Genomic DNA, 16,548 nt, shown 5'->3' with positions numbered 1-16,548 from the left:
TGTCCTCACAGCAGAGCTGCTCCAGCCCTCGGATCATCCTGGTGGCCTCCTCTGGACTTGTTCTAGCTGCTCCAGGTCTCTCTTATGGTGGAGGCTCCAGAACTGAGCTGTTTCTGTAAGCTGTTAGGGCTACTGGGTTGTCCTTTTTCTGGCGAGGCTTTGATGTACGTGCTGGGACATGGTTACGTGCGTAACGGGATGCTGCAGGCTTGGGAAAGGCTGGATGTTTGGTTACAGGTCTGAGTGGGAGCTGAAGACGATGTCCCCAGTTGTGGGTCCTTGACCTCTGCAAAGCTGTGCAAAGACAGAGAACTCAGGGGTTACCCAGGTGCTGGGCACACCACTGTATGTCTGAGCTTCACTGGAGTCTCCAGTCTGCAGTTTAATTGGGACATGTTTCCAGCAGACACATCTTAGGTGATGGGGTAGGTGGGGTTTGGGATGGTAGTGGGTACAAATCAGCTTTGCTCTAAGTGGTTTCCAGGAAGATTTGGCTAAAATTGTCCCTTTACTTTGAGATGCTGGAGCAGTTGAGACAGCAGAGGACAGCCCATCTGTCTGAGGGTCTGTCCAGGTGCCATGAGCATGCAAGTGCTCAGCTTCTGCTGCTCCCCAGAGGAGCCCAAACATTGATTCCCCTTTCCTGGGAAATTTCTTCATTATTTACTGAATTTCTGACCAGAAATTGTTGTTTGCTCTGGCACCTGCCTGTGCTTTCCCAGGGTCTCTACCTGGCTGGGAGGGTGGTGGATTCCATCACCTCCCCTGCTCCTCCTCCCCTCTTCAGCCAGGTACAGCTTCTTGCAGAGTTGCAACCGTGTAGTTCTGCAATTAAAAGCCGGGTACATGGAAATGAGACTGCAAAAGCTGCTCCCTTTAATCACAGCAGCTTCCCAGCACCTCCGAGGAGCAGGGATGAGCTGCCCTGCCATGGTGAGGAGTGGCTGGGAGGGATTTCTTCTGCCTGTGAGGTCTTCATTCTGGAGAAGCGGAAGGTGCATAAATTAGCAGGAATTACCGAGCTGTTAAGTTGCACTCCTTCCTGAAATATGTTTATTCTGTAGCCAAATGACGACTCGCTCGCTGGCTGCTTTGCCATTGCAGAAACCTGTGCTTTGTCACATAAAGGTTGTTGTAACTTTATTAATCGCTGGGTAATTTACAGAGGATTGATCCTCCCTGTGGGGTCCAGTGCCCCTCTGGGCTGGCGAGGACGGGGGTTTGAGTACACCCAGAGGTGGTCCAACTGGGAGCCCCTGGATCAAACCCAGCCTCCAGCCCCGCAGGACTGTTCACTCCCAGTTTCTGGGTGCTGTCAATCCCCTTATAAGATGCAAAACATCCAGCAGTCCTCACTCCTCATGGCTTATCTTTGCAGCTCAGAAAAAAATGCCTTCCTGGGGATCTCCTGGTGGAGCTCTGCCTGGACCCACTGGAGCTGCTGCTCAGACCAGCAGCAAAATCTCAGCATTAGTTTTCTTCTGGGGACGTGCTGTAAGGGTTTCCAGCCAGTGCTGCCTCCTGCCTTGATGGGCAAACAGGGTTTGGTTGAACCTCGGAAATAAAGAAATTGCTTGCTGAACCTCACCCCCCAGATGGGTAGGGCTGTGTCACACGGGATCAATGACGGCAGAGAAACAGTCCACATGTGCGTTGCAAAAGTAAAACCATTGCAGGCAGCTTAGAAGCTGTACTGTAATTGCTTGAAGAAACTCACTTTTGAGGTCATTGTGTCCCTTCTAGCAGGAGGAAGAGCTGGGAGCAGAGGCCATGAAATGGGGTGTTCATCTGTGGGCTTTGGTTTGCACTTTAAACTGCTCATGACAGGTTTGTCACAGATCCCAGGGAGCTGCTCGGGCTCAGCTCTGGCACCTTTCATCCCCCAGATAACAGCCCTGTGCTTGCTGGGCTCTTTTAGACAGGGAGAAACCGAGGGAGCAGAAAATTCCTCCATTTCCCTTGCCACACTCTGCCTTGCTGATGACAGCAGATGGGGGCAGAGAAGATGCAATTAGATATAATATAGGATATTGGCCCAGCCTGCCAGCAGATACCCATGAGATCCATTTAGTGCTGGACTTGTCAGCCCCAGGAGTGATAACGTGGAAGGAACCGTTGGGTTAATTTGAAAATAGGTCAATGGAATGTAAAGATAACCTCACAGTCATCTGATTTCAGAGAGCCCGCACCACGCTCGGGAAGGGAACGTGTCCTCTGGTTGATTAAAGTACCTACAAGGGGAAAATAGGAGGACAAGAAGCTGCTGGAGATTTATTCTGGAGCAGGCACAGCTGGTGAAGGCAGCTGGCAGAGAGGCGAGCTCAGCACTTGCATCTGCGTGGATTGAAGCTGCTTTGGCTGCTCGCTCCCAAAGAGGAGTGAGGGCTGAGCCGATGCACTGGTCCTGGGTGTCGGGGTGGGACAAGCCACCGGGTCACCTGCCAGGGCTCCAGAGCTGCTGAGCCCGGGCACTCCCTGTCCTTGGCTGACCTGGGAGGGAAGGTTTCTCCAGGATGTGGGATCAAGTGGTTTTCAAAAACAAATCTCTTGGCTGTGCTGGCTGAAAAAGTGGCATTTGTGCTCATCAATTTTATTTGTGTAATTTCAAGCACCATTAATAGTACATGGCATGAGGAAAAATCACTCCAACCATGAGTAAAATTGGGTTTAGTAGAAAATTAGTTGACTTAACAAGCAAATGATGAAAGCTTGAATAAGGAATGTTTAAATGAGGAGGAATGAAAAAAAAAAATCCCCCTCACCTCAGAGGTGCAGCCTGGATTTGCGTGATTGGAGTATTAAAATCAGTGGTTATAAAGTGTTTAGAAAGGATGGGGCGGGGGGGGTAAATGACAGAGAGATGCTCTGCTTCAAAGACACTGGTCCTGCTTTTAGATCTCTTCCTTCCTGGCAGCCTTGGTGCTGGGAGTATAAATGGATGTGGCAAGTCCTTAACACCAGAGAGGGGACACGTGGCAGATCGCGGTGACAAGGGGGAGCAGCAGAAGCCAAACCTGCTCTGCCTAATGGGTGGAAAGTTTTTGGAGGCTTCACTGTGAGATACACTAATTGCTGTCTCCTGCAGCCCCTTGTCAAACTTAGAGAGGGCTTTTTAAAATTGCAGCTGATTTTGTAACACAGCTGCTTGTGTGATGCCTGCCAGCATGGGGTATGCTGCAGGAGAAGCCTGACAGTTTTGGGGTTTTTAGTTAAATACAAGGTTTATGGATTAGCTTTAATCAAAAATTCCGGAGTGTTTTGAGCAGCACCCAGAGGAGCAGAGTGTGAGGTGCTGCTTGGGATGTTGGCATTGCCACACTCATCTTCCAGCAGCAAAGGTATGGTAGCTGTTGAATACACATCCCTGGTTACCCAGGGAAGTTGTAGATGCCCCCTCCCTGGAAGTGTTGAAGGCCAGGCTGGCTGAGGCTTTGAGCAACCTGGTCTAGTGGAAGGTGTCCCTGCTGATGGCAGGGGGGTTGGGACTGGATGAGCTTTAAGGTCCTTTCCAACCCAAACCATTCTATGATTCTATGACTGAGGAAAAAGCAGTACATGTGCTAGCAGATGAGATATTTAGCATTGCATCGCTATAAAATCCTCGGGGGTTTTACTGACTTAAAAATTCCCCTTGTGCTTCAGCCTCCCCAGGAGGGCTGGGTCTCCTTGTCACCCTATTTATCATACTGAGGTGTGTTGGAGGTGAGAACCTCTCTGTTCCTGCCATCTTCCCAGTCAGCCACGTTGTGTAAAATTGTGTATAAAAGTGATAAAAGTGACTGCCACCTGTTTCCCCTGCAGCTGCCCCGGCCGAGCTGCCCTGAGCTGATGCTGATGTTCCTTCTGACAAGAGCAATGAAGCAGCTGCAAATGCAGCTCTTTTTTTACCTTAAATTGAAATTCTGTGTTTTTCCTGACTTTGGTGAGTGATGTGACTCCACCTTCACTCTCTCTCTTGAGTCATGGTCATGGTCAGGAGTTTGGGATGATGATTCACCAGTCTAAGGTTGGGATGAGGCTGGAAGGATCTTGGTGCCCAATGCTGAAGGGCTTGCAAACCATATCAGAAAAAGAGGGAGATACTGGCCAGGAGCAGACCAAGAGCCCTTTATCATAGCTATTATTAGCCAAACAGTTTCACTGGCTTCATATGACCCTTCTGATGATGTTGGTGAAGACAAGTGAGAGACTGGAGAGCAAATGCTTGTGATAACTGTATAATTTGGCTGTTCCTTGGGTGGGAGAGCCATCAATTTCCTCTGCAGACAGCCATAGGATCGATAAATGAAACGCTGTGTGTGTAGTCATAGGTGTGGGCAAGGGCTGAGGACCTTATGGAAGTGCTCCTTGGAGGATGGACTCTTGAACTGCGGGTCCATTCGAGCTTCAGATGAGCAACAGGTAAAACCCAGGTAGGGCTGGAAAGAGGATTTGTGGGTTCAGAGGGGGAAATGCAGAGAAATTAGAAGAATCAATAAGAGAGGTCACATAAAGTGAAGGCTTGAAAGCCTGGAAATGTAAAACCTGGCTGGACTTTTTGTTCCTAAGAAAGAGGAGATACTTATAGGGATGGCTGGGATAAAGTTCCATCTCCAAATAGGTGTGAGGAGTAAATGAAGAGCCCAGAGGAAAACACAGAGAGATATCTTGGCAAGCAGGAGCTAAGGGTGAGATTTCACACTGTCTGAGCTCAGACTTGTAAAATGAAACATAAATTCCTCAGCCCTTTTAGAAGGACCGAGAAAGAAACAGGGTGACTGCATGGTGGGAGTGGGGTAGAGCCTGGGTGGACCAAAGGAACTCGATGTTTTGGTTTTCCATGAGGATGTTGCTGTTGCTCTTTGGGTGCAAGTGGGTTTATAGGGGTGGGGGTGAGGAATTATTGCCTTTAGGGGGACAAAAAATACAAGATCGTTGAAGCTGAAGGATGGATCTTCTGTATTTCTGAGCAAACTGGTGCTCAGAAATCACACATATATGTAACAAGGATTGTTGAGAAACCTGCTGAAGCTGGAAGGTGTCACAGTTGGATTTTTGTTTTGTTTTTTGTTTTTTTTTTCTGAGAAGGAGGAAACATGGTCCAGATGAGCAGATGGGCTGTCAGGCTGACATCAGTGGTACGCTTAGTGGAACAGCTTTGGAGTGAGGGATTCATCAGTTCACAGGGGTAATTGAAAAGGGAAGGAGACATGCCGGAGGTTTACCAGCCTTGTATCATGCTAGATTAATCGCATGTCACCTTGGCAGCAAAGTAACTGATGATCTTGCTAAAGAGATTGCAGTCCATCTTGTTCATCTGGGTTTTCATGATGCATTTTGTCTGCTGGAGGAGGGAAGAGGGGCTGAGTAGAACTGCTCTAAGGAACTGTCTGAAAACCCACTGAGTGCGACCCAGGGTCTGCTTGCCCTGGCTTTATGGAACTATTTCATAAATGGGACAAAAAGTGAGAAATATTAATGAAATGTGGACAACATCCATGGATGGGCAGTGGCATCAGAATCAAGAAGCTGAGGGTGCTCCGAGATGTGATGGGTGCCTGTAACGACTGGAGTAAGAGAAACGATGCGTGGTGTGTGCTGGGAGAGATATGGGGCTGGGAACAGGGAGATTTAGGCTGAGCTGGAGCCTTGCAGGCAGGGAGGAGGGGAAAGAGGTGGGTCTGCAAGTCTGGAGCTGATGTGATTGCAATGAAAGCAAATGAAATCTGGTGTCTTCAACAAGAGAGATCAAGGAGAGTGCGTGTGTGCTGGTGAGCCCTGGTTGGGAATGCTGTGCAAAAGCCTCATCATCCATGTGTGAGGAGCAGGAACTCATCTGGAGCAGGTGCAAAGATGAGGAGGGACCAGGACTCCCCAGAACCTCAAGAGTTTTGGCCCAGGATATAAAGGCTGGAGAGTGGAGAAGCATCTGCCTCCCCCTCCATCAACTAGGGAGCTGGATGATGGTCCCTGTTAAACACCTGGCAGGGAAATGAGGGTTTGTGCTTTTGTTGTGCTGGGGGGCTGACCAGTCCCTCCTGCTTCTCCCCAGTCACTTAGGGGTGCCTCCAGGACGGGGAAACTGCCCCTTGACCAGTCCTTTGCCTTTCGACCTGATTTACACGGACTACCACGGTCTCCAACAGATGAAGCAGCACATGGGGCTCTCCTTTAAGAAATACAGGTAAGCAAAGCCACTCCCTCCTCTTACTCTCTGTTTCATTAATTAGCAAGCAAAGACAAATGCTGATGACCTCGAAGGACAGCCCCACATCCCAGGAGTCAGACCCTTTGATTGCAGCTTTGATTTTTGCTCAGCTCTGGCTGCTGCTGCCCTACTGTGTCCCCTGCTGCCGCGACAGGACTCGCCCCAGAGCCTCACTTATTTAAGACAAAACCTCATGAGAAGAGGCTGAACTGGAAAAAAATAACCAAAGCCCTGCATGTGCCTGGGGTGCATGTGTGCAGGTTGGCCATGCCACAGAGGGAAGCGCCAACCTTTTCTATTTACAAGAAGCAGAGCCCTGTCCCTGACTCCTTCGTCATCAAGACAAATGTCACCATCCCCTGGTACATCACCAGCCAGGAGAATATGTGATTTAATTTAGTGCTGATAGTCCCACTATTTATTATGTTTTCTCCCATCCCTTCCACTATCCTACACAATTTTATTAGAGAGAAAAATGACAAGCGGTGTTATTGCTTTTATTATAAATGCATCTGCTCTCGCATTCAGCTTGCTTTGCTCTTCCCTTGCTTGCTGCTCCCCTTGTCTCCTTGGTCCTGTGCTGCTAATGCCTGCCTCAGCATTCCCAGGATATTGGGAAAAGCATTAACAGGTCTTCAGGAGATACATCATTCTCACAACCATCAGGGAGGTGAAAGCCCCGCGAGGGGAAATCACTCCTTCCAGGAGGGAGCAGTGGGTTGGGAAGAGCTGCATGAGATGTTCCTGCACCCTCTGCTTGGGGAGCAGACAAGGGACGAGCTGCCTGGGGGCACAAGATGTCCCTGGCAGTGGGACTTTCTCAAACCGAGGTCCTTGGGTTCTGTCTCCTCTCCCAGGTGCCGCGTCCGGGTCATCGATACCTTTGGGACAGAGCCGGCGTATAACCACGAGGAGTATGCCACGCTGCGCGGCTACCGCACCAACTGGGGCTACTGGAACCTGCAGCCCACCCAGTTCATGACTATGTTCCGTAAGTGGGGGACAGAAGCACAACAGGGGTTTTTTGGTGGCTTGCAGGCACCACAGAAGCGGGTCTCTCCTTTAGCAGGTGATGCCTGGGCAGTGCCATCCTCCCTGGCTCCACTCCTGCTTCCTGCTGCCTGCAAGGAGCTCCCGAAGCTGCTTGGCCATTTCTTGGGCTATAAAAATGTTCCAGGCAGAGAGACCTGGCTCCTTCCTCCGTGATGGGTTGCTGGCTTCAGCACAGCCTGGGCCAAACACAGGACACAAGCAGGAGCTTCTGGCTCCTGGGAGGGGAAGCATAGAAATCATAGAATCATAGAATGGTTTCGGTTGGAAGGAACCTTAAAGCTCATCCAGTTCCAACCCCCCTGCCAGCAGCAGGGACACCTTCCACTAGACCAGGTTGCTCAAAGCCTCATCCAACCTGGCCTTGAACACTTCCAGGGAGGGGGCATTCACAGCTTCCTTGGGCAACCTGTTCCAGTGTCTCACCACCCTCACAATGAAGAAATAGGTGGTTTTGGTTGCAAAGCCTGGTTTTATTTCAGCTGGGGTTCTAAAGGTGAGATGTTTTAGAACATCAGCGATTCGGGTTTGCCTGTGTCACGGAAAGGAGATGTGCTTGTCTGAAAGGAGGACAGTGACCCATTGGGTGCTGGGTAACGCAAACGTTGCTTTGTCCTGGCTGGATAGAGCACATTTGTCAGTCTTAAAAATGCCTTTCTTTTTTTTAAAGAGCCACTCGAGCAGGTTGCAAAGCCTGTGTTTTATGAGCTGCTTGGATGAGGATTCATGCCTCTAGCAAGGCTCTGGAGCTGGGCTCATCTCAATCCCCATGCTGTGATGAGGCTGCAAACTCAACACTGATGGGGTCCCAGAAAACATCTATCCAGCCACGTGTAAAACATCTATCCAGCCACATGTCTTCTCTCTTTGTTGTCTGCAGCTCACACCCCGGACAACTCCTTCATGGGCTTTGTGTCAGAGGAGCTCAACAAGACAGAGAGGCAATTCATCAAGTCCAACAAAGTGAGCACCATGGCAGTGGTGTACGGGAAGGAGGCCAGCATCTGGAAGGTGGGTGTTCTCGGTGCTGTGGGGAGCAGCCAGGCCTCTGGCTCTTATCCCGAGCTTTTGAGGCACAGATCTCAATGTGTTTGTAGAGAAATGTCCTTGTCCCCTTCATAGAGGGGCAGCTGAGGCTGCTGCAGTGATGTGACATGTCCAGCACCTTTGAGCACAGCTGGCAGAGGCTGGTGAGACCAGTCCCCTGCTCTTTGCTCTAAGGGACACTTCTTCCCAACAGGCTGCTTAGAGTGAAGGTTTCACAGCGATGATTTTACGTATTAATTACAGTGGTTGCATTAGGTGATTCCCTGGGTTATGATGGGGATGATTTGTGCTTTCAAGTACCCTGTGAAAGGGGAACGTGCTGCCCTCCTGCCCGCCTGCACTGGTCATGCTGGGGTGAGAGGAGTGGAGCAAGAACCCCCATCCTTGGTGGTGGCCAGTGCTGGTCCTTGCTGGGACCCCACACTCGGCCACATTCGGTGCATCCTGGCTGATGCATCCCTACACCAGCAGATGTGGGGTAAACCCCTTCTCTCTCTTTCCCCAGCCCTAAACTGCTCTGCCAGTGAGCAAAAAGACCAACAAAACTCCCCAGCCCCCCAAAGCATCCCCCTACATCTCCTGCAGTGGCCAGGGGACGTGTGTGCTCCCCTCTCTTATCCACAGCAAGCCAGCTGCTTTACCTTCCAGGGCTTAAAAAAAGGGAGCTAAGGAGCTAATTCTCACTGTCTCTTGATTTATTTCTTTTTTCTTTTTTTTTCCCCTTTATGCACCACCTGGGGCTGTTCCAGTTGCAGGTACTGTACCTCACCAGCCACTGCTGGGCTTTACCTCTGCGTGTCTTCTTGCAAGAGAAAGATTTTGCTGGAGCTGGCTTTGCCTCGTCATGAACTCAGTCTTCCCATGCTGCTGGGATCGATGGGGGTTGATGCAGCTGGAGGATGTATCCCCTCCCTGATTTAGTCCCCACCTTTCCTGATTTAGTGGCTCTGCCCTCACGGGGCTGCCTGCGGTGGGCCAGAATCCAGCCACACCATCTCCTCCTGTTCATGGATGTTTGTGGCTTTTCCATCACCCCCTACATCTGAGAGCAAACCCCCCAGCATGTGTATGTCAAAGGCTCCCTAAAAACCCACTGAAACACACTAATTTTAGGGCAACTGTAACATCTTTTCTGCTTTTCCTACCATCCCCCCACCCTTTCATATCCATAAGTTTCATTTGAGCTTAGTTAGGTTAATCTGTGAAGGCACTAAAGAGAGTTAAAACCTCAGAACACACATTCTTCTCCGCTCTTAGTGCTACCAACATTTGCTCCTTTTAGCCAGAACTCACAAATAACATCATTTTCCCCAAAACTGCATATATGGAGTAATTTATTACTGGGTGAAGGGGCTGGGACTGGTTTTTACTGGTGGCTGTTCCTCAAGACCACGCTGCTGGGGCATTGCTTCATGTCTTGTGCCACCCCATGTGGCATAAAAGCTCCATAAAATATGGGGAAAGGGAGCTTTTCCTTATTTGAGTGATTTTGAGGTCTAGAAAGGAAAAGAGCAACTCCATCTTCAGGAGCCAGCTGTTTATTTACAAGCCTTGGACCAAGCGCCGTCTCCAGAGCAGAATCTTTTTGACATTTAGAAACATTTTATTAAACCTGCCTTCCCGTTATTTCTCATTTCCTACCACTCTGAACTTCTCGCCTCCAGCTTGCAACAGAAGCTGAAGTTTGAATCAGGTGGGAAAGGCTGTTTTCATCAGGCTGCTGCCCGATTTCCGTGGGTGGAAGCAGATCACAGTGCTCAGAAGGAGCAGTGGAGGGGGTCTCCCGTGCCAGCACCCCCACCATGCAGGGGGATTTGGGGATCGGTCCCTCCCCGATGATGCACGGTGACCCCTGGCACTACCCAGGGACTATAAGCTGTGTTTCACTCCCACCTCCTCAAGCCCTTTGCATTAGGGAATAGCTATCAAAATGGTGCTGATTCGGGTTTTAGTGGCCCCCTGCAGCCTCATCCCACCAAACCCACTTGCTTTTAGCCTTAGAGAAGTCCAGACATATGTGGCTGAGGGTGGAAATAGTGTTCAGAGAAGCTTTAAGGCAGCATATGGAGTTTTCTCAAATTCGCCATTTCTACCTCCTTATTCCCTCCTGGTCTCTGCTTTTTTTTGGGGGGTATTACAGCACTGGGACAAGCTGAAAATACAGCAGCCAAAGGATGGTCCCTGTGTGGCTTTTCCAAAGAAAAAAAATCTGCAGGACAGCAAGTGTTAAAATGGAAGGCTGCTTTGGAGAGCAAAAGGAGGAAAGTCTCCAAAAGATGAAAACTGATGACCCCCCCTTGATTTTTTTCCAGATAGTAAAACAGGTTTAAACCTGAGTGAGAAAATCCTGGGGATTTGTTACTTGGAATAAGAGGCCATTAGCAAGCTCTGGCCTTTGCAAACTTTCCCCTGAATCCCCTGAAACCTTTAATTCTGCAGCTCCAGAGTGGAAGTTGCCCATGGAGGTGGCAAGGAAGGCAGGGGCTTGAGGTGCTGATGTTCAGGGTGCTGGATCCTGCAGCCGTCTGTGCTCACTGGCAGCCTGGGGTGGTCCAGGATGCGTGTCCCAGGGGTGCGGAGGGGAGGGTGTGGGTTTTACACTGCTGTGGGGTGGGCTGAAGCATTGTGGGAGCTCCAGGCAGGACAGCAATCTGAGAGTTAAATCTCAAACTGGGGATCAGTCCCATCTCCTGGTGCAGTTCACACCTTTACCTTCCTCCCCAGGGCAAGGAGAAGTTCCTGGCCATCCTCAACAAGTACATGGAGATCCACGGCACGGTGTATTATGAGACGCAGCGCCCGCCCGAGGTCCCGGCATTTGTGAAGAACCACGGGCTGCTCCCACAGCACGAGTTCCAGCAGCTGCTGAAGAAGGCAAAGGTGGGCGAGAGCCAACGGGGGTGTCCGTGGGACCCTGTCCCCCGTTAACTAGCCAGCAGTGAGGACAGAAATAAAACCTAATTAAAGGAGGGGACGAGGGGAAAGGCCATTATCTGCACTCCTCCCAGGCTTGCAGAGCTATCAGAAGGGCTAATTAGCTGGGAGTTGAGCAGAGGACAGCGTTTCAAATCAAGATGTGTCTGATGAGTTTCTCCTTGCAGACTGTCTGCAGACGGAGCACAAAGTTTCCTGATTAATTCATTTATTGCTAAGTATTGTGGAGTTTTTTCTTCCCTATGGCCATGATAAAAATAAACAGGATTCTTGGAGCGAGTGTGCGGGGTGTGGGCACATCCCAGCTGGTGTCTGAGGGAAAAGCTGTTGGTTCTCCAGCCCATGGCTCTGGCAGACCAGGATTTCTCCATACAGAACCAATACCATGGTTGTAGCCACTGTGTATTGAACACCCCATTGCTTTGCATGAGTGGGTTGTGAGCTGTGGAGCAAGGGGAGTTTTTAGCACATTTAAGCCATGGGGTGTTGAACTGTGGGGAGCTGCCTTTAGAGGCTCAGTGTGCAGGACCAGAGAAGCAGAGGGGGATGCTGGCGGGTTATTTGGGAGACTTTCCTATGGGGTTGGCCATGTTCACTCACCTGGATGTGGGTTTGCTCCCTTGCAGCTCTTCATTGGCTTTGGGTTCCCCTACGAGGGTCCTGCCCCACTGGAGGCCATCGCCAACGGCTGCGTGTTCCTGCAGGCGCGTTTCAACCCTCCCCACAGCTCCCTCAACCACGAGTTCTTCCGCGGGAAGCCGACGTCGAGAGAGGTGAGTCTGGCAGGAGGCAAGTGGGTGGGCTGGAAGGAGCCACCCTCTCTACACTGGGGTTTGGGTTGATCTGGGGAAGAGCAGTTGCTAAACTGTTTTTTGTTTTGGTTTGGTTTTTTTTGGCAAGACTTCGTCCAAATGCAAAAATGCGGATACCTGCAGATGGGGTCCCCTCTCCCATCCTCGCATCCTCTCCATCTGGAGCACTTGGATGCAAGGGGCCCTGCTGTGGGTTTGGGGTTGCAAAGGAGAAGGTGGTGTAGGAGATTTCTGCAGACCACAAAGCCCAGCTCCTTCCCCATCAGCACAGATCCATGCACACCCCCTGCCCTGCTCCCAAACCGGAGCTGATGCTCCCCTGTCCATCCTTCTCTACACCCAGAGAGAGATGCCGGGACCTCTGTGGTGTTGCAGGGGTGCAAAATCCCTCCCAGGCTTGCCCGTCACTGGGAATTCAATCTGAGTGAAACAGGAACTCTTTAAAAGTTAAAGGGTTGAGAAAATTGCCTCTTTTATTATTAATAAAGTGGATAACGCAGTGCAACGCTCGCTCCCGCTGAGAAGGGCTTTGTTGGGCAGCTGTGCTGGCTCAGCCCTGCCGCAGCCCGGCTCAGTGGCACCCATCTGGGGCTTGGGGGGCAGGGCTGTCCTGCACCCCCGTGTCTGCCTCATTCACCCCCTCACTAGGTGCTGGTGTTAGCACCCATCCAGTCTGGGTGCTGCAGTTGTGCTTCAGGGTAGAGCAGCTGGGGATAAGGGCTGTGAAATGCCCCAGGGTGTTTATACACTGGAGGGGAAGGAGTTGGCAGATCTGTCAGGAGAAAATGAGGAAGGACAGCAAAGCTGGAGAATAAAACGCAGAGCATGTGCTGCTCTCCTGCTCCAGCCCGTGGGTTTTCAGGCCCCTCTGCAACACTTTGCAGTGCCCTCGAGACACCTCCTCTGCTCAGCATCTTCTCTCTTCCCTTCCTGAGAGGACAATCCCCAAAACTTGCCTGGTAAGAGGCGGGTGGCTGCAGGGTACCAGTGCACAGGCTGCCTGTGGCATCGAGATGACACAGATTCCAGCATGGCTTTCTCTGGGTGCCAGACTTTCCCAGCCTTTGGAGGTGGTGGATTTTCTCTCTGCCTTGTTTTTGGTGCTGTCAAACCAGAGAGAGAGACATGGTGCTTCCTAGAGCTTTGCTGCTTTGCTCTGTTTTTGCCACTCCAGACCTGCAAATGGTTGAGGTCAAGGTTAGGTTTTACCCCTGTTATGGAGATGGGGATGTTCAGGGCTGCAGAGGCCATTTTGGTGTTGATGGGAATGGTGCATCCCAACTAAGCAGGAATTTTTGAGCTTTATCAACCTGATGGCAGGGGGCAGCTGGGCTCAGAGGAAACTTTTTTCCCAGCACATCTCTATGTGCAATGGATGTGACTGTGCCCGAGCCTGTCAGTGCCACAGAGCTGCTCCTCTCTACTGTGATTGCACAAAACCACCTCACATTGCTCACTGTGTTTTCAGGTGTCCTCCCAACACCCATATGCTGAAGACTTCATCGGGAAGCCGCATGTGTGGACTGTCGACTACAATAACTCCGAGGAGTTTGAAGCTGCTATCAAAACCATCATGAGGACCCAGGTACGGCTCGGAGGGGGTGACGGGGCGATCTCCCCACTGCTGGGTTTGCAGGGAGGGATATCTGTGGTGGTTGTTGGTGACTGATTCTCACTTTTGAGCATTAATTACTTTCCCTTCCTTACTTCCCCTTGGAAATTATTTGCACGTGCAGAGCAGAAATCCTCCTCTCCTGCAGCTTCAGGGGAACTCATGCTCTCGCCTTGCTTTGGTACCTAGTGTCAGAGGCATTTCCCCAGGACAGCATCATGCCTTTGAGGGATCCCCTGGGAATCTTCCAGGCAGAGCCAGAGTAAGGGAAAGCTGAGATAAGGGAGATGAGGTCTGGGACCAGGAGGCTGAGGTGGCTGGAGATGCATGGCGGTGCTGGGACCTGGCATGAAGCAAAGATAAACCCAGGGAGCATCTCCCTGCGAATACCCTGAGAGCTGCCAGCCTCTGCGCCTGCTGTTACCCCATTTCCTTGTTCATCATTACAATTCAGATCGAGCAAATCGATAGGAATAGCCCCAGGAGTTGCCTCTGTGAAGGATGAAGGGAGAGAAGGAAGGGGGGATGCAGGTTCTCCCCATGAAGGCAGCCTTCCTGCTGCTCCTGCCCTGCAAACACTCCCTCATGAATATTTACCTCCTCCTGTGGCAGGAGCCTTTCAAGTTGTCCAAATTATTAAAGTCAGTTTTCCTGGAGGGGAGAAAAGTGCTGTTCTCCATGTTGCTTACAATTTGCTTCACCTGGGATGAGCCGTCCCCTTGTGAGGAGAGTGATGTGCTGCGGGACCAGGGTGCCGTGTCAGGGTGCGGGGGTCTGGGGTTCACAGTGCCGGGTGGGATTTTGGGGGAACAGGCAGGGTGCTGACCAGAGAGATGTCATCCTTGCTTTTGCCCACGTTCAAGGCTACAGAGGTGGGTGGCAGAGCTGTGGCAGTCTGGGGACATTGTTCAGCTGTGCCTGGGTCTTGCACCTTCTCATGGGTGATTGCTGCAGCTTGTCACCTCACACTGATTTTCTCTACGAGTTTGCAAAGACTGAACGAACCTGACTTACAAAACCAGTTGTTGTTTTGCACATTCATTCTGCTATCTCGATTAAAATGAAATTAAAAATAATTACACCCCTGCTGCTGTGCTGCCAGGCCAGCTGTCAGTGCTTGACCCTCCACCATCTGGGCTGAAGAGATGGCCCAAAAGTAAGACAACACTGTGGGCGGGTAGCTGGGAGCTGCAGGTCTCTATTTCAGGAGAGAGAAGGAAATTTTCAGTGTTTCCAGAAAAGACAAAGAAATTAATGAAGCCTGGTGCTGTGGTGCTATTAAAAGAATTTAAAAAAATCAATTGGAGAATTAAGGAGGGGGAAAGGACTCTGCTGGCTCCTGAGCAGCTGTGTTGCGCCGCAATGGTGACTGGATGTGCACCGGGTCATTTCGATGATGATGGTTTAGGTGATAATTAAATGATGCTTAATGATAATTCTAGTTTAAAAAAAAAAAGGGGGGGGATTTTAGGAAAGAATCTGGTGATGTGATAGGCCCCAGGCAGGAGGACTTGGTGTGGGGACCTGCTCTCTGTGGCACCAGGGGCTCAGTAGAGCGTGCTGTGCCATGCTGATCCCTGTTTTGCCCAAAGATGAGCTCCTGTCTCCACTTTTCTCCCTGTTCTCACTCTTCATGTAAACGCAGTTGCGGTGCAGTAACAACATGTCCTGCCTCCCTCTCTTAATTAGCGTTTCTTCCATTGCTAACCGGCTGAGGGAGGGCAGGGGAAGTGGAGCTGGGTGAAGAAACAGAAGAGACAGAGAAAGACATGGACCCGTTGGAGTGAGTCCAGAGGAAGCCTCAGAAATGATCGGGGGCTGGAGCAGCTCTGCTGTGAGGACAGGCTGAGAGAGTTGGGGCTGTTCAGCCTGGAGAAGAGGAGGTTTTGGGGAGACCTTATCGTGGCCTTTCAATGATTAAAGGGGGGCAATAAGAAAGCTGGGGACAGACTCTTTAGCAGGGCCTGTGGCGATAGGACAAGGGGTGATGGCTTTAAACTAAAAGGGGGGAGATTCAGACTGGATAGAAGGTAGGAAATTGTTATGCTGAGGGTGGTGAGACCCTGGCCCAGGTTGCCCAGAGAGGTGGTAGATGCTCCATCCCTGGAAATATTCAAGGTCAGGCTGGACGGGGCTCTGAGCAACCTGATCTGGTTGCAGATGTCCCTGTCACTGCGGGGCGGGGGGGGTTGGACTGGATGGCTGTGAAAGGTCCCTTCCCACCCAAACCAGTCTGTGATAAGAAGGGTGTCTGTAAGGCCGCAGGGCATGTGGGTGCTGCTGGGCACTGCTGGGAGGACAGGCAGCCATGGCCGGGCATCCCCGCTGGGCTTCTCTCCGCTTTCCATCCCAGCACGACGCTGTGTGTAGCCGGATAAACGCGTGTCTCCTATGGGACCGTGGGGCAGCTAAAGCCCCCTCTCAAAAGCTTTATTTTGGAGGGATCTGGCTGCACCTATCTCTGCGGGACCAGGGACCCCCACCCCAAGTTCCTCTCCCATGAAGCATCCCAAGCCCTGTCATTACTCTCGACTGCTGGGAGGCTGAAGCCCTGAATTTGCCTCAAATTAATAAAATCAGGTGCTGGCATCCCGCTTGCATTGAAAACGTGCAGTTGCTCTGGAGAGATGTTATTCCTCCCCATCAGGAAGCACACTGGGTTAATCCCACCACTCACCTCTCTGGGTTTTTTTGATGATATTATAGAAATCCTCCTGAAGCAGAGTGAGTGTGAATAAATTACAGCAACTTCTTTTTTCCGTCTTCTTCTTTTTCCCTTTTTGTCTTTTAAATAGAAAGGTCTGCTTTATTAGAGATGCTGTCAAGGCAATTAAGCCTAAGAATTGACCTACCTTACTGGTTTAAAAGCCTTATTATGGGCTTTGGCTTCAGGAATCCCTTGCTAT

At 50.8% G+C, this 16,548-nt stretch overlaps 1 protein-coding gene across 1 annotated transcript in view; it reads left to right on the top strand.

Moving 5' to 3' along the window:
• Positions 1-6,031: 6,031 nt before the first annotated feature.
• The window catches only part of LOC104524761 (alpha-1,6-mannosylglycoprotein 6-beta-N-acetylglucosaminyltransferase B), a gene marked incomplete at its 5' end in the record, with an annotated part of 17,755 nt that continues 7,238 nt past the window's right edge, over positions 6,032-16,548 (top strand). The window contains 6 exons of the mRNA XM_010167734.1: positions 6,032-6,163; positions 7,045-7,178; positions 8,118-8,248; positions 11,009-11,164; positions 11,845-11,991; positions 13,499-13,615. Coding sequence (XP_010166036.1) covers positions 6,032-6,163; positions 7,045-7,178; positions 8,118-8,248; positions 11,009-11,164; positions 11,845-11,991; positions 13,499-13,615 — 817 coding nt within the window. The remainder of the gene's footprint in view (positions 6,164-7,044; positions 7,179-8,117; positions 8,249-11,008; positions 11,165-11,844; positions 11,992-13,498; positions 13,616-16,548) is intronic.

This window comes from Antrostomus carolinensis, unplaced genomic scaffold (genome assembly GCF_000700745.2).
Source record: "Antrostomus carolinensis isolate BGI_N321 unplaced genomic scaffold, ASM70074v2 scaffold25025, whole genome shotgun sequence".
Classification (NCBI taxonomy): domain Eukaryota; kingdom Metazoa; phylum Chordata; class Aves; order Caprimulgiformes; family Caprimulgidae; genus Antrostomus; species Antrostomus carolinensis.
Note: the sequence above shows the minus strand (reverse complement) of the source record. Positions and strands in the feature narration are given on the sequence as shown.